The 23,691-nt window shown below is 39.6% G+C and overlaps 1 protein-coding gene across 1 annotated transcript; it reads left to right on the top strand.

Annotated features, from left to right (window-relative positions):
* The first annotated feature begins 494 nt into the window (after positions 1 to 494).
* On the top strand, positions 495 to 4,345 carry SLITRK1 (SLIT and NTRK like family member 1). The gene has a single exon (XM_073347540.1). The coding sequence runs from the start codon at positions 1,092 to 1,094 to the stop codon at positions 3,168 to 3,170; it is 2,079 nt and encodes a 692-aa protein (XP_073203641.1). The 5' UTR covers positions 495 to 1,091; the 3' UTR covers positions 3,171 to 4,345.
* Positions 4,346 to 23,691: the final 19,346 nt, after the last annotated feature.

Genomic DNA, 23,691 nt, shown 5'->3' with positions numbered 1-23,691 from the left:
GAAGAAAGAAAGAAATTAAATAATCAGTTTAGGGGAAAGTGTCTAAATAGATCGACAGCTTTAATGCCAACATCTTTAAGGCTTGCCCTGTACGTGGATTGATTTTTTTTTCTCTCCAGCATTCCCTCAGCAGATGGATTTTTGCCACTGCAGCTCAGCAGAGGGTGTCAGATCTTTGAGAGTGCACCAGGTTGGAACGAGCAGAGCCTCTTAGCAACTCTCCCTCCGTGTGTGTGTGTGTGTGTGTGTGTGTGTGTAACTCAGAAACAGAAGAAGAAGAAAAAGGAAAGAAGAGAGACCGAGGAGGGAAAAGAGAGGAGGGAGAGAGAGAGACTGACAGAGAGAGAGAGAGGCGAGGACAAGAAGAAGGGATCGGAGGAGAGGAGAAATGGACAGCCAAAAAACGCAGCGATTGCAGAATTTTTGCAGCGCCATTGGTTCGGCATCCGGTCCTTAGGCTGGGGCGTGATTTCAGCACCAAGGGGGACTGGACAGCACCCAGAAGGGGACTCCTGGGCACCGAGCAGCGGCGACGACAGCAGCAGCAGCAGCAAGGAGCCCGGCTTTGCAACAGAAAAGCAAGGTCAGTCCGAAGCAAAGCCATGCACACAGGCAGCTCTTCTCTACCACCGCTGCACTCCCTGCCTGCTTCTCTCTAACATGCAGTGGCTGCTTATAATTACTTGCATTATTCCTGTTCTAATTAGCGAAGCCGGCCAACAGAGATCTACTTAGCTTTTTCGGGAGGTTTCAGGAGGGGTTGAGGACGGGGATTTTTTCTACTTTTTTGGTGTGTGTGTGTGTGTGTGTGTGTGTGTGTGTGGCGTGCCTTGCAGTACGTGCCTGGATAGTTTCTGGATGTAATTACTGACTGGTGACTGGGCTGTTGCAGTGTATGTGGGGGGAAGAGAAAGGGATACAGAAGAAAAGAAATCGTCCCCCACCCCAGTCTACCTACCCCCCACGTTTTTTTCCCTTTGGTGGTGGTTCGGACATCTCCTCTCTTGAATGAACTGGAATTGGTTTCGGTGTGAGGATGATGGTTGCCGTTACTTTGTGATGAGATCGGGGATGAATTGTTCGGTTTAAAAATGCTGCTTTGGATTCTGTTGCTGGAGACGTCTCTTTGTTTTGCTGCTGGAAACGTTACAGGGGACGTTTGCAAAGAGAAGATCTGTTCCTGCAACGAGATAGAAGGGGATTTGCACGTAGACTGTGAGAAAAAGGGGTTTACCAGCCTGCAGCATTTCAGCGCCCCAACGTCCCAGTTTTACCATTTATTCCTGCATGGAAATTCCCTGACTCGACTTTTCCCTAATGAGTTTGCTAACTTTTACAATGCAGTCAGTTTGCACATGGAAAACAACGGTTTGCATGAAATTGTTCCTGGGGCTTTTCTTGGGCTGCAGCTGGTAAAACGTTTGCATATAAACAACAATAAGATAAAATCGTTCAGGAAGCAGACTTTCCTGGGGCTGGACGATCTGGAATATCTCCAGGCAGATTTTAATTTATTAAGGGATATTGACCCGGGAGCATTTAGGGATTTAAACAAGCTGGAGGTGCTGATTTTAAATGACAACCTCATCAGCACCTTACCTGCCAACGTGTTTCAGTATGTGCCGATCACCCACCTCGACCTTCGGGGAAACCGACTTAAAACCTTGCCTTATGAGGAGGTCCTGGAGCAGATCCCAGGCATTGCTGAAATTCTGCTGGAAGATAACCCCTGGGACTGCACTTGTGATCTGCTATCCCTGAAGGAGTGGCTGGAAAACATACCCAAAAACGCTTTGATCGGCAGAGTCATTTGTGAAGCTCCTACTAGGTTGCAGGGCAAAGATTTGAATGAGACCACAGAGCAAGAGCTGTGCAGGAAAAACAGAGTGGATTCTAGTCTAGCTGCTCCCCCTGCCGAAGAGGAAACCTGTGATCCTGGTCCCATTCCAACCCCCTTTAAAATACATGGCAAAGAAGATCCTGCCACTCCCGGGTCTGTTCCAAACGGAGGTACAAAGATCCCAGTAAACTGGCAAATCAAGACCCGACCCACTGCTGCAAGCTCGACAATTAGCGTGAAAAACAAGCTACCGACTAGCATGCCCTGTCCGGAGATTTGTAGCTGCGATCAGATCCCTGGCTCGGGTTTAAAGGTTAATTGCAACGAAAGAAATGTGAGCAGTTTGGTAGCTTTGAAACCCAAGCTGTCCAATGTGCAGGAGCTGTTTCTGAGAGACAACAAAATACATACAATCAGGAAATCCCACTTTCTGGATTACCGGAAACTTAACCTATTGGATCTGGGGAACAACAACATCGCTACTGTGGAGAACAACACCTTCAAGAATCTCTTCGAGCTCAGGTGGCTCTACATGGATAGCAACTACTTGGACACCCTGTCCCGCGAGAAATTCAGCGGGCTGCAAAACCTAGAGTATCTGAATGTGGAGTTTAATGAGATCCAGTTGATTCAGCCCGGCACCTTCAATGCAATGCCCAAGCTCCGAGTCCTAATCCTCAACAACAACCTGCTGAGGTCCCTCCCTGTCGATGTGTTCGCTGGGGTCTCGCTTTCCAAGCTGAGTATACACAATAACTATTTCATGTACCTCCCGGTGGCGGGGGTATTGGACCAGCTCACGTCCATCACCCAGATAGATCTGCATGGCAACCCGTGGGACTGTTCGTGCCCGATTGTGCCTTTCAAACAATGGGCAGAGATGCTGCGCCCCAAGGTGGTCATGAGCGATCTGAGGTGTGAATCCCCAGAGGATTTCTTTAAGGAGGATTTCGAGTCCCTCTCCAACGACGCGATTTGCCCGCAGCTCAAAATCTCGCCCACCTTCACTTCCAGTCACAAAAACAGCACCGGGTTGGCAGAGACAGGGACTCACGCCAACTCCTACCTAGAGACCAGCCGGGTCTCCATTTCGGTGCTGGTCCCAGGACTCCTGCTGGTGTTTGTCACCTCCGCCTTCACAGTAGTTGGCATGCTCGTGTTCATCCTGAGGAACAGAAAGCGCTCCAAGCGGAGGGACGCCAACTCATCTGCATCTGAAATCAATTCCTTACAGACAGTCTGCGATTCTTCTTACTGGCACAACGGACCCTACAATGCAGATGGAGCCCATAGAGTTTATGACTGTGGCTCTCATTCTCTATCAGACTAAGAGCTGGGGTCGGACAGGGGGAAAAAAAAAAGTAGGAAGCCAATTCAATTTCGCAGCGAGCAACCCAGTGGTTAAAGAATCCCTGATTTGAGCATTGCTGTCTCGTCTGCTAACGTCACTGCTAAATAACGATAAGGGACGGTTCTTAACCTAAACTACCTTCTGTGAAAATAACACACACACACACACAAAGCAAAAACTGTGGCGTATTTCAGTGAGCGAAGGCCGGTTTTTTTTTTTCAACGCACGCTTTAAGGGTAGCCACACTGAGGCGGTGCTTCGTGCATCTGACTGTGCATTGCCTTAGTTTGCAATGGAAAGCAAGGATCAACTTGGTTAAAGTCTTGCAGGGGTACCATTGTTTTGTGGATTAGCCCCGTGTGGATGGGGGGAGGAGGGGACGGGAGGGATTTGGTCGGTGGCCTCCTCCCCTTGATAACGAAGCAGGAGTGAAACGTTGCACGAAGGCATGAATGTATTTGTAAATAAACGACTGATTCAAACAAACAAACAAAAAGTGCTGCATGGCTCGCATGGATACAACGCACCCCAAGGACGCTCCTCCAGCACACAACTGGAAACAGCGTCTAGTTCACACCACCATCCCTCTTACCTGATAAGTCCCATCGTATCAAACTTTCTATATACAAAATACAGTATAATAATAAAAAAGTGCCATTTCGCCATATTTTGTGTGATCGATAGGCAGTAGATAGAGATCGTACTTTTACTGTGGAAACAAACAAATGTAAAGATTTTATTTAAGACATATTTGCATGGATATGCTCATTGGTTCATTTTCTGAGTTGGGGGAGGGGATTTACTTTGCTGGGTGAAGTTTTCTTTGGTTCGGTTACCGCTTTTTCTTTCTAAATCTACATATCGAACAATGCCTTTCCATCTGAATGTAAAAGTTAGTACCCTTGGTTTCTATTATGGTAACCGTGTAAACATTCAAACAAAAACAAAACAAAATCCGAGGCAGTTAAGCATGACCAATTAATGTCACTCTAGTGCTCAGGCTGCAGAGTTTAATGGTAGACAATTCTGTGCTGTTGTAAATCTTACTATACCTTGAGGAAATCAGAACTGAGGAAGCAAGTGAAACTTACTAATTCTATTCGAGGATTTTATAATGGCATATTTTTTCAGTATTAAAGTGAAAATGTTTTCAACTCCGGGTCCTTACCATTTTTCCAGCACCAGTTTTTGCAAGTGGGTTATTTGGTTTAGGGGGGGAATATTCTGCTGAGTATCTCTCGCTCGCCCTCGCTTTCTCTCTTCCCATCACCTCACTATCCTCGATATAAAAAGATCACGCAGCACTTCTTTTCTGTTTTGTTTTGTAATGCGTCAGTGAATTCCTTTATTACTAGTACCGAGCATCGCTCGCTGCTGCTGCACACACTGCAGACATATTAGGAGTGTTAGTGGAAATTAAATTTAATTGACTCTCCCTACATCGATTTCATTCAGCCAAGTCCAGATTTCACTGGTCAGCATTTCAAACCCATACTCAGCCCCAATGACTGGCAGTCGTGTCTGCTGCTGGCGGTTTGGCTGGAATATCTGCCGGGAAGGGGGAAACTAATTAGTGAAGGGAATTTCCCATCCTTAGCCCCAGTGGCTGCACCCTTTAATATATTAATACTTGAACTAAATACATGTAGGTGATGCTGTCCAACTTCAAACCGATCTCCTTTGATTCCGGCCTCATATCAGGCAGGGCCCCTTAACTAGATGACACAAGGAAAGGTAGAAAGCCGCGGCGAACCAATTGCATCTCAAAGCTGGAGTCCCAATGGAGATATGAAATCAATCAGTCACGTTGCTTCTGGCTTTCTCCAGGCAGAGAATCCTTTTAAAGAGTAAAACACCATAAGGTACTAGCTAAACTTCAAATACTGATTCGGTATGCTTTATAGAAAATGTCCATCTTTGGGATATGCGGTGGGAAAACAGACACACGTATACATCCACACACAGTGCAATGGATAGCCTGATACCCATTTTACAACGAGGTAGAAGGCTAACCGCTGTTCTCGCACCTCTAAAGAGTGGTAGAGTGTTCTTCTTGACCCAGGATCCTGGTTATGCAAAGATGAGTAGCCTCCTACAAAATGTCGGGATGTTTCATTGAAGTTGGTTTGTAAAAAGTTTTGGTAATACATTTTTTTTTTCTTAATACAAACCATTACTTCAGGGACCTTCACTATTTCTGATCACTTCTCCTTTGCTATAGTGATTCTTCTGCCAGAACATGCGGTGTTAGACAAAATGATGCAGTAAAGTCACTAGAGTCATTTGGATGATTAAAAAAAAGGTTAAAAGGTGTTTAAATGTGAGTTCGTAAGGCCTCCTTAGAACACCATCAGCTTCAGTTAACAGAAGATACAGCAGGCCTTTCTGTATAATGTGGGGTTGCCCTAGAATCAGTGGTATCTTGTTACCTTCCAAATAATTTCACTTGAGATTCAGTCAGAAAATCTAAAAGGCAAAGAAATTGTTCAATTGACATTCAAGCCCTTACATTTTGAAAGGGTAATGCATTTTTAACCCCAACCTGAGATTAAGGTATTGGTGCTAATTTAAGAATTGTAGAATTTTTTAATGAACTAGCTATTAACCAACATATAATGAAGACCTCCAGGGTGCTTTTTAAAAAAGTATAAATGTACAGAAATAATAATATAAAATAACTGATGCACAGGTATATTAAATGACTATACATAGCTCACATATATGATTAAAATCATCAAATGTTTATTCATTTTTATAAAGTATAACTTCCTTGATAATAGTTATTATATAAGACACACACATAATACAAATGGAACCACAATGTTATTAGTTTATATTTATTTCATAGACTCTTGCTTTCTAACTTTTAGAAGAGTGTATAACTCTAGAAGTCATATGTGGTATGTGATGTATGTTGCTTCCAGTTGAATCACTCTTCAGTTCATCAAAAGAAAAGAGATTTCAGCAGGACCAGATGGAAAAAGAGGAAAGACGTAGATCTCGTGTTTAGTCCTGTAGCTTAAAACAGAGTATTTTCTGTCTACTATGAAGCTAAGAATAGTCTAGAACTTAATCTGTTGCCATAGAAATGTGTATTTGTATATATGGTAAACTTTTTCTTGCTTATTTAGCAGAAAGATGAATGAAGTTATCTAGTAGCAAGATGGTAATGTAGTGAATGGATGGTATGTATTTTTTTAGTATGTCTGTGCTATTGGAACTTCCCTTCACAGATGCGTGTATTTATATTCCTTTGTTAATTTTTACCTGTAGTGACAAGGTATTTTGTCACATTAGTTCCATTAATTTGATAATGGTATGTTTCATATGCAGCTTGTAAGCTTGGGGAATAGCGGCTCAACTTCTGTAGGAGCTGAATCAGATCCTATGTGAGAAAGGAGAAAAGGCCTAGGCTGCTAGTCCATAGTAGGGTAAAACTCCCACTGATCTTAAAGTGTGGGATTTTTAAAAGTGCTTAACATAGGACTAATTGTGCCCCCACTGAAGTAAATGATAAAACATTCATTATCTACAATGGGAGCAAAGTTAGTCCAGTGTTGAGTGCTTTTGAAAACCCCACTCCAAGTGTCTAGTGAGATTCCAGGTATCTAGAGAAGATTTGATAGACTTCATATGTACAACAGTTTTTTCTGTATCATGTCTTCTGAAAGCTCTTAGATAAGCAGACATCTCTTTATGGTTTGGTCCATGACAATGCAAGGTGTAGAGGTTTAATTATAATATTTACCTCAGTTAGTATTTCGTTCGTTTGGGGTCTGTTTTTATTCGAGTATGATCCACATCCCTATAGTTTTAAATTATTGAGATCAGCAGACTGCTTGTATTCATGCTGAAACAGAGTTGTGTAAATATAATGGACCAGACATTCTGCGCCAGCTCCATTCCCTTTGCATCATTCCTGCTGCACAATTGGTGTGGAAAGCCACCAGTATCTCCACAGCTGTTGATTCTCCTGGTGTAAGGAAGCCTCCAGGGGATGTAGCAATGGCTCACTGGCTCCTATACCAGCTTCCCTGCAGCTCTCATTTTAGGGGTGTGTCACACTCCAGCTATCTCCAGTTGGCATATGGTCCCTTGAACATCACTATAATCCTTTTAAACTACTCTCAACTGGGCTGGGGCTAGCTCCAGGGCCAGTGCAGTCCAAAGCCACCTCTCTGATGAGCCCCACTTTTTCCTGTACCAAGTTGATCTTGACCCAATAGAGAATGTGAGCCAATGTGGAGGTGTTGTAATATAATACACATAATATAATATAATCTTTAAATGACTAAGTCTAGCAAATTAGGATCATTATCTGATCATTCAGCTAGTGATACAGTGCTTTCATTGGTAATTTACTGTTAACTCAAAATAGAAGCTAGTATTTAGCTCAATTGTTCAACAGCTTGAGGAACTGCCATCACATTACTTCATTATTGCAGGGAAAAATTGTGTGGTGAGTTCAGTAGCACCACTATGAGTAGGATACATTGGCATTGCTGTTCTGTGGTTAATTACCTTGCCATTGCATTAAAGACATTGCATAGGACTGAGTGGCTTCAACTACCTGACAAAGATATTGAAAGTTTGCACATATTGATTTGAATATATTCTTCTGATATAAAATATAGGAGCTGGTCCTTCAAGTGTTCACAGTGCAGAATTCCCAGAAGAGCAAATGGGAGTTCCATGTATGGAGCACTTGCTGGATCAAATTGGTAATTGCTGGTGGAGAAAAGAGCAGAAATATACAGCACAATTCTATGATATGCTGAGCCTCTTGAAAGGGGCAGAGTGCAGCCAACTCCCATTGGATTCGGTGGGACTGATAGATCTCAGCACCTTCCCGTCTTTGGCCTATAACTTGAGCACTAGGCTCCATTTCCCCACCCCACCCCCCCTTATAAATTGTTAATGGGCCTGATTGTGCAATTCTTTCTCAGTCCCATTAAAGTCAGAGAACAAATCCTGTGAGTTGTTATTGAGCACTTGCAACTCAAATTGATTTCCATTGAGGTTACTTTTGTTCAGCAGCACCTCGCAGGCTTTGGCCTAGTGGGAGCTGTGCCTGGATAAGGACTGTAGTATTTGGCTCACTGTTGATTCACTCTTCTTGAATCAGTTCGTATGCAGTGGTGGGACCTTTGATTTTTAATAAATGTCTACCTCCATGCAAAGCCCTCACAGGTATAGAGTGCACACTAGAACATGACAGCTCTTAAACTCTGACTTTTAAAAAAAACAAATAATGAGGGGGTTAATACTCTTTATTTATTTCAATACAGATTTAGATCGTGAAGATGGTCAGTCACAGTTGAACAGTGCAGCCATGGGTAGCATTGTGGGAAACAGCTGGCAATTTAAGGTAGAGGAACTATTGAAGTAATACCGAAAGTAATTGTCCAATGTGTAGGGCCGTAGAGTAGGATACAGGAGTTCTGAGTTTTAGTCCTTGCTCCGCTTCTGACCTGTGCGGTGAACTGGTAAAAGTCACTTAATTTCTCTATTTCCCCTCCCAACTTGTCTTCTTAGATAGTTAGCTCTTGGGGGAGGAACTGTATAGGTATATGTACAGTGCTTGACACAGTGGGGCTCTGATCTCTGATCTGGGGCCTCTGAGTATTACTGTAATATAAGTAATAAATAACAATACTAGAAATGGGGGAGGGAGGCCCAGGAAGGAAAAAATATAAAGTACAATAAAATAAAGCTACTTTAGGTTTAAGGCTCCAGTGTTTTTCCAATTTCTATAGTTTATCAGCCTGGTCAAATACACAGGTCCTGTAGAAAACATATATTTACCACATTTTTTTTTCTATTGCATTTGCCTTTTTCTGTGTCATTTGCCTTTTTCAATCTATGTTTATTTAGATGAAGTCTCACCTCTTATGCAATAAGGTGATGAGGTGGATGATGACAGGTTCTTTGAGACAGGAGTCATATGACATGACCCAGCGGTAGCTGACAACTGATTGGGTTTTTGGTTTAGACAGTAATTGAATACTAGTATTAGTAAGACATAACTTCAATGGAACAGAACACAAGACAACAGTCTGCTGTCTCTACATAAAAAACTAAGGCAACGCTGGGATCCTTATTGGGTCACACTGCTCCTGTGACAATGTAAATTTGCAATGGCTTTATTTCCTTTGACTTTGTGACTGATGCTGATGTTACATACAGTGGTGTAAATCAGGAGTATCTCCAAAGATGTCAGCTGAGTTTTAGTCTTCTTAAACCAATGCAAGTGAGATCAGAATTAAGCATTTTTAACATTACTAATATTAACCTGCTTCATGCTGCATATTCTATAGTATCATGACATTGACCAAAATTCTTCCTTGTGCCACTCCATGGATGTAACTGAGGGAAGAAATTAGCTTATTAGAGGGCACATCATCCAGGAAGTACAGTTTTAAAACTGCACTGTACATTTATGACTTGTCTGGTTTCTGACAATTTTACATTATTATCTGAATAATGGTCATCTGAGCAATAATGAGACTCACTGGCACGGATTTTTTCTCATATAACTGGCACTTCAGAACAACAAGGAATGCATTTCTGGTGTTTGAGAAATTAATGATGAGCTTTAGTAAATAATGTTGAAAAGCAAGTGGCTGCAAGAGTGGAAAAGTGCAATAATTCATAAGAAATGTATTAATGGACCTCATAGCTGTACAAAATAATTTTACAAATCAAAAGAAAGAAATCTCTCAGAACTGTGCATTTTGGGGGCATTATTGAAATGTTATAACAGCACTGTAGGCCAATCAGAAACTTCCACTTATCTGATACATTAAAGGTAAATGCTGACAACACCTGTTGGACCAAAGACAGCTTTAACCTAAGTAGAATTTATTACTTCTTAAATTATAACTGAATTTAATATTTTAGCTTCAGTGGGAATTGTGCCTATGTAGCTGTGGGCAGAATCTTGGCCTGAAAGTGTAATGGTTTTAGGGGAGCAAGTCCCATTACTTTCAACTTCAATTTTGTACTTACAATAGTAATTTTATGGTATTGGCACAAAGGAGATGTTTGATGTAGAGATGGACTTGAATCACAAAGTTCATATCTATAATCAATTTGCACATATTTTGGGATTGGTTGGATCCAAGATTTTAGTTTGTCTCTTTATAGGTAGGGGAACAAGCTATAAAGTTCAGCTCTGGATCTGAACTTCTCCAAGGAGCAGGCTTGTTTTTGATCCAGTATTTTGGTTTAATTCATCTTTAGTTAAAATACAAATGGAATGTTGTATGTTATAATTGATTATATTACTGCCAGTATTGGCTAATAGGTATAATCTGACTGACCGTGTATTGTCTTAGCAATTTTACAGTCCAGTCCAGCTCCCTCTGAAGTCAATGACAGAAATCCCAGGTCAAACACAATACACTGTATCCTCAAGATGCAACATTTGATAAAAAGAAAAGGAAAATTTTTAGATGGCAGCCAAAGTGAGATTTTTGTGCTATTTCTGCCAAGCCATAGATAATAAAAAGTCCTACCTGATTTCAGTCGACTATATTTAATAGATGCACAATGGTAATATTTGTTCTAATTTGATGATGTCTATTAAGTTGTTTTGTTTTGTTCTTTTTTTGTGGGGGAAGGGGCAAGTACTTAGTGTGGAAAGAAAGCACTTTTTTACTAGGCCTATTATTTTGGAACTTAACATTTTGTTGTTTCATGAGATTGGTAATAGGCTAATATTCAAATAAAATAATAATAATACTTTGCATTCCAAATAGAGCCTTCTTCTCTTATTACTTACACTGGTATTTCAGAGATGTACCTCCGTTGGCACCAGGGGAGTTGTCTTTGATTTAGACCAGTGTAAATGAGATCAGATTAAGGCTTCAATATATAGTGCCTTCCATCGAAAAAATGCAAAGCACTGTATAACCATTAATAAATGTAGCCTCACATGATTATTTATATTAGGTATGGATAATAATTTATACATATCTATCTATCGATGGATCAATATAAATATCAATGCATAGGGTCAAATCCTACCCACCTTTCTCACACGAGTCCCATCAAAATAAATGGGACGACCTGAGCAAGATAAACAGGACTTGGCCCAAAGTGTCTCATCTCTAGAACATTACGTCAAATCCATCTCATATCAGAGATAGTTGGAAGATGTTACTATCTGATGACTGTTTGTGAAATGAGTTGATGGTCTGAGTCCCATCCCTAGTCAACGAAAGTCTCTGTAGCACACACTAATTAATATCACTACAATTGAAGTGAATCAGCAAACCTACTGGCATTACCCACAGAAAGGTGAGGGATTTGGAGAATGAATCATGTTTTCACTCTTGAGTGACCTGGTCCTTTACAAGGGCTTGATCCAATTCTCCTTCAAGCCATTAATGGCCAAATTATCAAAAGTGCTTTGTACTGAATCATATATATATATAACAGTGGCAGACGTTGATGATGAGCTTTCTGAAAATCTGGCACTTGGAATATTTTCACTGGTATAGCTCTGTTAATTTACACTGCTGAACACCAGCTGAGGATCTAGCCCAAGAAGAATTGTACTGGGCCCCAGATTAGGGTTGAGGTTTACTGTGAGGGAGTTTTGCAATCAGTGCTGTACCTGTTCTGTTGACCAAGAACAGATGTCAGTATTCAGAACTTTTAATTCTGGACTTTAACCTTTTAGGGTCACTAATAATTCACATAAAAATGTGAAAAATATCAAAATAATTTCACTGGGTTCAATAAGAGTTCAGATTCACAGAAATGTTGTCAACTCCAAGAAAATTGTGATGATGGCTGATAATGAAAGTATTATGCTTCCCAATATTACTGCAGAAAACTCCTATTACACAAAATCTAGTCATAAGAAAATGAGATGCCTACACTTTTCTCTTGAACATACTTTTGAAGTTGTGAAAAGAGGTAGTGGAACCCTTGACTGACTAAATCATGAATTGTTAAACAGGAGTCAAAACTCATTATAAAGTTGTACTGTATCAGTCAGACCCTTTTGCTGGAGTAAATCTGCTGGAGTAAATCAGTAGTTGTGCTGATTTACACCAGCGGAGGATCTGGTCTTTTATCTTTAGCATGGGCTAATACATTTGGCCTATTAGAATTCTACCATTGATGAATTTGGCTCATGTTGTTTAATTTCAGAAACATCAAGTGTGGTTTTAAATAAAATAAATGTGGTGGTCTGGCTTTTGTCTCTCTTGAACATCAGTCTGTACCACCCATCAGTTGTAAAAACGCTACATTGAACTGCTATGGAATATAGAGCCGAATATTTATTTATTTATTTTTGAAGTCTAAGACTGATGAAGCACAATACGGAATTGCATACTGGATTTTTCAGTACATTAGGCAGTCTGTGTGTAACAAACAAAAAACAACTGGAGATTTCATCACTAATAGAATTTTATTCTTTACAAGTTAAACATATTAAGTTAATTCTGTAAGTAAATTTTAATTATTTTTCATGTTAATATAATACTTTAAACCAAATACTGTTCCTGGATATTATTTTCATTATTGCAATATCTTGCTTCATAGAATCAGTAGATTTATTAAAATTCTTATTGCACTGCACTACAAAATGGTAAAATAGTTTCAATTCATTAACTTTTCTCTGACTTCTCCATCTATCAAAGTGAAGTTGCAAGCTTGAATTGTATCATATAATTTGTGTAACAAGCCATTTGTAAATGATTGCATAGATCCTGGTAGAACTTTCTAAACTGCAGTGGTATATTTTTAGCAATTTCCCACTACTGTGAAATAGATACATGGAAAATCAATTGTAATATGTCTATAAGCCTTCATGAAATGTGAAGGAAGATTTTTTGTCATGCCACTGCTGTAGAAATTATGAAAATGAACATTAGTTGTAATATAAAACCTCACCGATGACTTGCAAAATGGGAATTTTTGATTTGCACTTTAAGTCTGAACTTTAAGGGAAAATACACAGTCCAAACCAAAAGTAAAAGCAGTCTCAATTCTCTATCTCACTATTTTAATTCTTTCTGATAAAGAACCACAAATGAACAGTAAATACATATAGACTTTCAGATTGCTTTTCAGAATGCTACCAAGAGAACAGAGACACAGAGAAAAGGTGAAGCAATGGTATTGTAAATAACTTTATTTCTAAGAAAAAAAATCTAATTCCTAGTAAATTGCTTAAAGTATGGATTAAACTATCCCTTCTAAATCCTGTTTGCATATGAGCAGCCAAGCCACACTTTAACTTGAGTCTTATTATGAGGTTTCTAGTTTTGCACCCACCTACCTCAGTGTTTGCAAAAGGGTGGCAGTACTTATGACTATGCTCACCAAAAAAATCTTAGCCCAATTCTGCTTTCATTTACAATTATGTCAATCAGCAGTGACTCTGTTAAAATCAATTTGGGTGAGATTTTCAGGTGGTGTAAATTGGCGTCATCATCTGAGGATCTGGCACAACAATTACTAAGTTATACCAATGTAAAACCTTTGTGAAACCAGAGTCAGGACTCATATGCTGTTTGCTTCATCTGTCACATGCCATGCTATAAATTTAGAGCCAGATCCTGCATTCTTTTCATATTCAAAACGTCCACTATTTTCAATGGGACTTTTAGATATGAAAGGAATGCAGGATCGGGTTCTCAATATTCTGCTCTCAGTTGCACTTCCATTTTGGAATTACACTGGTGTAACTTAATTTAATTCATTTTGTTTACCACCCCACAACTTGTGAATTTGTTTATTGACACATAATAACAAAAATAATAATTACCCATCATGATGGAATAATTTGCAGTATACATATATAATTTTTAAAGTTTTAATCTTCGTTTTCCTATGATTGCAGAGGTCACTTTTGTAGATTCTATTCTAAAATATTTTAAGTATTTAGCACATTTGTTTTGAGTTTAGGTTGAATATGCTATTGGTCAGTGAGCTGACAGAATGGCTATGTGAATCAGAAATCCAAGGTCAGTTCCTTCTAATATGGACAAATCACTGGAGAGAGCAGGGGTCTAATTCTGGCCCTGATGAAGTCAGTAGTAGTTTCGCCATTTACTCTGCTGGGGCCAGGATTTCACCCTAGATTGGATCTTGTCCCTTGGGAAGATTCCAGTGCTTCTATTCTTACATTTCTTTCCCCATGAATTACACTCTTCTTTGCAGGTAAACCATTCATGGAAACTATCCTGCTGGAAAATCTCAAAATAATGTAATTTCAATTATGAACCAGTTTTAAGGATCTTCTTTCAATTATGCTTCTCTGTCACTGTCAATCTTTGTTAATCCACCAAAGCATATATTTTTGCAAATATGGAAATACTATATTAATGAAAACTAAATGTTTGGGGGTCTACACCAAGGATAAGGTGGTTAGAGCTCAACTGTTTAGAAATTTTATCATGATACTAACATATTCAGAACAAACAGTGAAATTGACATGTTGGAACAGAAATTGGAGTATAAATAAACAGAGGTTCTGGTATATACAGGATTAATTTGATTCTCAAAGTGTTCAGTGCAACAGGACTGGAATAATTGAGAAACATACACATTGTACACTATGGCCAACATTTTCAGATTCTAGATGACTAAAGTTAGGCTCAAAAATCTGGTAATACATATACATGCATATGAGATATAGGTAATACTTATAAATATCCTAAAAAGAAAAGGAGTACTCGTGGCACCTTAGAGACTAACCAATTTATTTGAGCATGAGCTTTCGTGAGCTACTTTTTCAAAGGTGCTTATCACCTGCAACTTCCATTGAATTCAAGGGGACTTGATTTGTAAGTGCCTAATGCTCCTGAAAATCAGGCCATTTATATAGATGCCTAAGCCCTGAATTTAGGAGCTTAACTTTAAGCACACACATGTGGAAATTTTGGCCTATAGCTTTCAGTGTTGCATGAATGAGATGTGCAGTAGGATATATTTTTCCCAGAAGGCAGGAATAAATTTCCACTTTGATCACCTGCTTTCTAATATCCACAGTGGATCATTAGTTAAATTATTAGTTTCTCAAGTTATAATATTTTATTGGAAGAATTGAGGTCTATCTTAACAAAAGGTTAATTCTGTACAAAAAAAAATATGTGCTATTGTTTTGGTCTGGTCAATCAAAGTACTTTTGTAGCTTTCACTTCCAGACGTTATTAACTCATTAGCTGAGTTTGCTGCATTTCAGTTGAATACATTTTATGATTGTTTTGTGTGTTTGCATGTGTATTGTCTATCTGTGTGGTAGATCTTAACACCTTCACTGCCCAGTTTAACTACGTGTGTTTGTTGGGGTTAAACAGGCACATATATGAGATAGACACTACTGGGAAATGGGAAAACTGGTTTACACAAGAATAGTAAATCCTTCTCTCAGGAAATGGAAAAACTAGTTCAGTCAGAGTAAGGCCTGCTTCTCAGTTCCAACTCTGAGCCAAAGCATGCTTGAACTTTTAGGGCCAAATTCTGAAACAGCCTTCTAGGGGTTGTTCCATCAGCCCAGAATTACTAGAATGTGTTGTGATCCACACATACACCCTCCCACCCGGGCAGACCTATTATGTCATGGGTATGTCTGCATTGCAGCTGGGATTGAGCCCCCAGGCCTGGGTAGACAGACTTGTGCTAATGGGTTGAAGATCATGCACATGGGGCTTAAGCTAGCAAGCTTAAAACAGCAGTGTGGATGTTGCGGCTCAGGCTGGAGCTCGGGCTTTCAAGCCCCCCAATCTCTTAGGCTTGAAAGACAGCTCCAGAACTAGGTGCATCGTCCACACTATTTTTAGTTGATTAACTCAAATGCACAATTTTTAACAACTTTTAAAAGTCTACTTTTGATTTACAGATGTTTAAACAAAAGTGGAAATTATATTTTCAGTTGGATTTCTGCATTCAGCTAATTAAATAGCTTCATTTTATAACATAAATTATAAATTGTGCTGTCAATTAAACTGTAATGTGACCTAGTCCTTTTTATTATATTAATAAAAAATGAACATAGTGGATGTTATTGAATTTTAACATATGTTTAACTTCATTGATTAAAAAGTGCTTTAAGGATGTTCAGCACAGGGACCCACTGTACATTGAGGCCACACCTGAACAGTCAGATAAAATCATTTTTCACTACTTATGTACAGTCTGGCCCCCAGGAACTCATTGCAAGGTCAGGGACTATTATATATTACATATATAGGCTCGTCGGAACCCTATTTTTTTATTATTTTTTTATAATTTCAACAGATAATATTATGGGACTTTTTAAGTGGGGGATTTTTTTTTAGATTTTGTATTGATTTTAAATTTTCACAGATGTATGAAGTTTTGAGTTTTAGGCATTTTTAAAATTTTTATTTTTATCAATTTAAGTGTTCAGTGTAATTGGGGAGGGATCATATAATTACTTACTGACAGTAGACATGGAGATTCAAAATTAAATCTTTGTAAAATGTTAGAACACAGTCAAAATGTATGAAGTAAGGATCCTTATATAGATACATGATACCTATTTTTATTATTTATTTGCTAGCCCATTCGCTAATTCAAAAGTCAAAATCAATGGATTTTGACTCCAATAAGTTTGTAAGTGGCATTTTTCTTACTTTGTCTATCTGCAAATGTTGATTATTATCATTGAAAATACATTTTGGGTTTTTGTTTTTTTTTTGGTTTGTGTATGTACTTTGAAATTGACATTTACTGACACTGACCTGTCCCAACCCTGTAATCAGATATTGATCAAACAAAATCAGGATGTCCCAGCGATTAGGAGATCCCAGAGATAGTGGCTCCCAATGTTTCAACCTTTATAGTGCAGTGACCTATTAATAAGACAAATCATACCTGTGGGATCGTGCACAGGAAGTGGGAGGGCACCAGGGACATTTCTCAATTGTGCACTTCCCACATAGTGGCCAGCCACAGTTGCAGCAGCCCAGAGTGCTTGTCCAGATGTAAGGGGACCGTTGCCCCGTTACTAACATTCAGTGGGGTGTTTTGGTTGGCTAGCTCCCAGTACTAAAAGGGGAAGGGTCTATGGGGAATCAGGACCCAGAGACTGACAGTCCCCAGGAAAAATGAGGAGAGGCCAATGCTCCAGGTCAGCCTGAATGATAGGGCGAGCAGGCTAATCAGGGAGTCAGGAGGCCAGGGAGGTCCCGTCCTCCGTGTGAGCTGGATTTGCCTGGGTCAGACAGACAGAGTGGGGCTGAGCTAAGGAGAAAGCAGGGGCCCAAGCTGAGCTGTGCCGTGTCAGAGCCCAGAGAGAGCAAACCCTGTCCTGGGAGCAGAGCTGCAGCCCCAAAGCCAGAGGAGCAGCCCAGAGAGAGCAGACTTGCCCTGGGAGCAGAGCTGCAGCAAGCAGAGCCAGAGGGGCCAGAAAAGCAGCCCAGGAAGCAGGTCAGTGCTGGGAGGAGAGTCACAGAAGCAGCCTGCAGAGCAGACCTGTCCTGGGAGCAGAGCTGTAGCAACCAGAGGCAGAGGGGCCAAAGAAGCAGCCCAGGGAGCTGGAGGCAGAGCAGCAGAGACAGAGTGGTGGAGCTGGGGCTGGAGCAGTCCGGAGCTGGGTGCGGTGAGCAGCTGGGGAAACCAAGGGGGACCCTGGGCAGTGGGCCCAGCACAGGGAGACGCCTTAGCCAAGAGGCTCTACAGGCCAGTCTTGGATCGTAACCCTGACAGGGCGGGGGCGACACTGGGAAGAAGGGTCCTACCACTTAGAGCCTGAGAGCATGTGGCCACCACCAGAGCAAGTGTCCAACCCACAGCATCCCTGCAGCCCAGCCAGGGCCTGAGAAGAAGGCCTGGGACTTAAAAGGAACAGACGGTGAACTGCCCGGACGTTCCAGAGACACTGCTTGTGATGTTCCCTGCCACAGAGCGGGTTGATGTGTTTCCTTTAACCTTTCCCATTTTCCCTTATTCTTTTTACAATTAATTGTTGATTAAATAACTTGCATTTGCTTTAACTTGTATGTAATGGTCAGTGGGTCAGAGAAGTGCCCAGTGAGAGAGAGTACCCCAGAGTGGGGACACCCTAGCCCCTGTCCTAGGTGACCACAGCAGGGTTGGGGGTCGAGCCCCCCAGGAATCCTGGGCCCAGCATTGTTGGGGTTATGAGGACTCTGCCAGACAGGAGAGTGGAAGGGGAATCCTCCAGGGCAGGGAGGCCACTGGGTAAAGGAAGTGGGAGCAAGGACTCAGATCCTTTCTCTAGCCCACTTCACCGGGGTAGTGCAGAAGCCAGGAAAGTTTCCCACAAGAGCTGGACTACTCCACTGCTTACACAGAGCAATCACTGTGGAGTTAGATGAGTATGGATGAGAGCACATGCTGCAGCTCAAGGTACATAACTCTGCAGTAGCTCCTGGTCACTTTGTTCTCCCTTCTGGTAGGGTAACTGTACTGTGCCCTACCCAGAGATGGTCATTTGTGGCACAGTCTGGCCCTTAAACATTTAAAATACCTATTTAAAAGCCTAACATAGGTTGTTCTTGGATTTATAAGTAATCTGTGCTTGTTTATGTTGAAGATCATATCCCAGCAGGGGTAACTGAACTGGAGGTCACATGTGAGCTTTTTCTGGGTCATAGCCCAGGGGTGGCCAATCTTACTGACCCTCCAAGCTGCATAGGACAATCTTCAGAAGTTTGAGAGCTCGGGCTTCAGTCCTGCAGGAGGCGCCTGCCCAGGCTTGGGGTTTCAGCCCTGCTCCTGCTGAAGTCCTGAGTCCCAGAAGTTCTGTCCCACAGGACTGAAGCCTGGAGGCTCCTCTTTCTGCTGGGCAGAAGCCCCAAGACCACCACCCCGCAGCAGGTCAGAGGTCACAAGCTCTCTCCCCCGCAGTCTGGAAGGTGGAGAATGAATGGGGTGGGGCGTAGGAGGCTCTGCAAGCCACACTTTAATGGTAAAAGAGCCAGATGTGGCTCACAAGCCAGTTTGGCCACCCCAGCATACCGATTCAAGTCTTTGGTTTAATGGTTGTTATTGCCAAAAAAAAACCCAAACAAACCAAAAAACAAACCAAAAACAAACAAACAAACAAACAAAAAAAACCCCGCCCAGTTGACCAAGATATGTGGTTGTAAATGGATCATGATTTTATTAGCTAGAGATAGCTTCTCATGCCAAATATGTGTGTTAGCCTGGTTTTTGAGGCTGTCATCAAATTAATTAAATTGACTCTGAGCTCTGTGGGAAGATCAACATATGCACAGGCTGTATCAGACCAATCAAATAAGTCTTTCCTGTAATTTGTAACACACTCTGTAAAATTTAAATGTTTGCGTTAAATATTCAAATATGACTTCTTTAGTTGATGATGAGTACATATCTTCATTTTGTTTGGAAAACTTGTCAGGGAGGAGAACGCTCAGGTTATCATTCTGATCCCATTTTTCTGGAAGACAAGCTTTTATTATTATTATTATTATTATTTATTATTAATATTATTTTATTTTATTAAAGGATCATACTGTTTCTTTTCCTGTTCAAACACAAGAGAAAATGTCCCAGATAGACTTACAAGTGCATCTTGCCTTCAGATAATACGATAAACTGCAAGACTCTTGTGAAAAAGATTTTTGATTTTTCATATAGCAGAAACACAGTCTTTGCAACTCTCTTGCCACTGATAACTACAGTTATTGTGTGTGTGTAGCTTAAGTGTAATATGCTTTGTTCCCATTGCTGTGCACAGGACTTCAAACTATCTAGCAGTGAGTGTTACAGAAATTATAACTTTATCTTCTGTATTCAGGATACCAAGCCTTTTGGCTCACATATACATAGCACCTACTGCTTCCTTACAGAAAAAAGAGCAGTCCATATGGCAATTAATTGTACAGTTTGTACTCTGCAAATTACCTGGATGTACTTGCCTGTCATTGCCATTGCTCCAGTAATTGCATTACTTGCAGTTATGCCATGATAATTTGTTACAATTTATAAAGTTATCGAGTGATTTACAGGTTTGTTTTTTTTCCTGCAGTGGTTTGACTTGGAAGTTCTTTCAAATAGTTTACCAATATATATTTAATTTGCCAATACATTAGCATGAACGGATGTATAACTTCACTCAACCAATTGCCTTGCAAAGCTGATACTCTTATAGTAAATGTATCTGTTGAAGCTTGAAAGCTCTGGACATATAATCAGTTTTTCTTCTGCTTACCGTATTACTTGAGAATGTGATTCACCTATTTTGTTCACAGCGGAATCTTTGTGTATTCCCTGACAAGCTCTAGTTGTATGCAATTCTGTGTCATTGTGGGGGTGAGGGTGGGGAATGGGCAGGAATAGAGAATAGGGTGCTGTGATTTGAAGGCACTGGAAAGTACTGAATTTGGGATGACTGCATTACTCACAGGAGGTAAATATCAATGCTAGGGCTCAGACAAGTGAAAATTTCAGTGCTATATGGGAAAATTCCATATTGGGGTGGAAAGAAAGACATATTTTTTGAGGCATGCTACATATATATATATCAATGAGACAAGATGGGTGATATAATATGTTTTATTAAACCAATTTTTGTTGGAGAGAGGGAAGTTGGTCCAATAAAAGTTATTACCGCACACACCTTGTGTCTCTAATATTCTGGGACTAAAAAAGGCTACAACAAGACTGCACACAAATATATATTGGCATGCCACAAAAAAAGTGTGTGCAGTTTGAAGCTGCTTATGCTAATGGATTAGTAGGCTGAGTTAAGTGATATTGCAGGTATATGATAAATTAAATGTATTGCATGGATGCCACCACCACATATATGGTATGTAAGTACCTGTATCTACTTATTTATCTAGTGAAAATGACAGCATAAAGGAGAGAGTGACTCTCAAGGACTGAAGCTCTCACATTAGGAAGCCCAATGAGGACAAAAAACAGTCAATTGAGCACATCTGCCTGTCTGTACCCTTGCCAAATCATAACTGGAGTATTTAAAATGACCATGAATGGGAGAATAGAAAAAAAGTTTCCCAAAGGAATTTGGCTTTGTAGTCCGTGGGAGAAGGGGAGCCCACGTGTAAGCCATCTCACTGCAGCTTACCATTGCATAAATATTTTGTTTTTAACATGCTTCCATAGCAAACTGGCTTCTCTGCAAATTTGTCAGACTGCTGCAGAGCCAGGTCTCCAGAGCATCTTTATAAGGCTCAAATGCTGCAGATAAAATCTCGTGATTGACTCATGTGTAAGGTGTTATCTGATATCTTGTATTGGCATGAGTGGAGGGTATATGTTTAAATACACTCCCCTATGTCTAATTTCTATGAAAATGGGATATTGGAGACTTCAAAGACAGTTCCTTTTTATGTCTCTTAACAGTTTTTTTTCAATCTTCACTGTGAAGCATAAAGGAAATTTCATTAAAAATCCACGTCATATTTCAGTATAATTAACAGTTATGTTTTCAAAGAAATGTATGGAGTGTTGGCTAACTAATTGCCTTTAATGTCAAGAAACTAAAAATTGGTGCACTACTTTGAAAATATTAGGGTTAAAAATTCTGCCTTGAATTCCCAAATGGAAGGATAGCAAGAATTGTGGATGAAATATGGGCTTATATTTTCTCTCCTTGTGTGATATGCTGTGTCTTTTCTCCCCACTTGGCCCGCTCCTCCTTCTCATGCTTTTGAAAAATAATACCACAAGGTAAAACAAAACAAATTGTCATGATTTTATGAATGTATGTCTTTTCATGTTCAATACCATGTTATATTTGCATCTCATCCTTGTGTGATGAGACATGCCATGTTGTGAGGAGACCAGGCTTTTTCTAACAATGAAGAGAGTATCTCTTTTCAACGCAGCAAACATCAAGATTCACTGACAACCTGCTCTGAATAAAATTCATGAATAGTAGTTTATTGTGAAAGCGTCACTCTGGATGGATTTTTCTGTTATGTGGAGCCTGAGATTAGGAGCATTTTACTTTAGATAGCTTTCTGATGTAACATGGTTATGATGGGACTTGATCCACAGTATATTGGTTAATGGGAGTCTTTTAATTAATTAGATCATTAGATCAGGACTTTTATACATATGTACAGTAAATTATGTACCATATTTAATTGACTCTATAATCAAATCAGTTTATTCATTTATAGTATTATACAATGTGTTTTGAAATCATTGCAAAGTCTCCCACTGAGTTCCGTAAGCAAGGGATCAGGCCCTTGCATCAGAGAGAGTTCAGTTTAGCCTGAAGCTGAGTGAAAAAACAGTGAATAATGAGATTATATAAAAGCAATTTATACGTGTTAGGGATAATGTGTACTACAGAAGAATATATTTATCCTAATTAATACTGTTGGTTAATAAATTATATTTTGAATCACTCAGATAATACATAGTGTGATCTTTTATCTTATTATTTTCAGTATGTTTTATCTAAAATTTATCCCAGTCTCATCAAAATGATGTTAAATGCATGCATATTGTCTTCCACAGGTCTGTGAATTTTAAAGATATTTTTATATTTACACATAGTTAGAAATAGCATAGAAATTTACTTGTATAATCTATACTAACTCCTGCATCATTTTGTTGACTGTTTATTTTTTTTATTGTGACAGTTTTAAACAGGTACACTTTTTAGTCATTTGAATAGCCAGCAAAATACGCTCTAGAAAGCAAAAGTTATTGCTGTAAATCAGCGCAGTTTTTGGAACATGATCTTTATAAAAAAAACAACCCCAAAACAAATGTGAATAAGGCAAAGTACAAATAAATATTTTAGTGATATTTACTGGGAAGAAATATTTGCATAAAATGACTAGATACAGACTTTTAAAGCTATTATTGAATTTTAAACAAGAAAAATAAATTAGACTGTTTCATAATCGTAGTCTATTAATTTTGTACTATAATATCCACTTCCATATTGTAAGCATATATAGAGAGAGACACATTATAATAAACTTTTTTTGTATTGTCTGAGGAACCAACAAACTCAGTTTACCTTAGATAATTGCAAGCCACATATCATTCTTCAAATGAAAGAAAAAGTGAAGGGAACAAAAATATTGTAATACACCAAAGTCTACAAATGGATAGAAAACAAAAGATGTGTAAAGCAATTGCTGTCCGTAAGGCATATAATATGACAACAATGCAGTAATAATACATGCTGTGTATCCGTGAATCAGTTCTGTGATGATTGGCTGAGGTATATCTGACATCACAGTTCCACTCAAATATTAGCTGTCTTGAGACCAAATTATGTTTAAAAAAACAAACAAGTATTCATCCTATTTTCCTGCATTTCTCTCTAAAAAAAAAAAAGTTTAAAACGAGATGAATAGAAAGACCTTTTTTTCTTAAAATTTGGTAATATCTTCAAAATACAAGACACAGGGCAGTTGTTCAAAGGCTATCCATGTATTCCAAACAATCTTGCCTATCACGTTTACTATCATATTATCAGACTCTCTGAACATATGTGACACTCAGGCATACTTTACCTGGGTAGTATTTCCCTCTC

Source organism: Lepidochelys kempii, chromosome 1 (assembly GCF_965140265.1).
Source record: "Lepidochelys kempii isolate rLepKem1 chromosome 1, rLepKem1.hap2, whole genome shotgun sequence".
Classification (NCBI taxonomy): domain Eukaryota; kingdom Metazoa; phylum Chordata; order Testudines; family Cheloniidae; genus Lepidochelys; species Lepidochelys kempii.
The sequence above is the reverse complement of the archived record's forward strand: the minus strand, read 5'-3'. Positions and strand labels throughout refer to the sequence as shown.

Bases quoted from the DNA above. Each gene is read 5' to 3' on its own strand.
- SLITRK1 (XM_073347540.1), top strand. From the start codon at position 1,092: ATGCTGCTTTGGATTCTGTTGCTGGAGACGTCTCTTTGTTTTGCTGCT.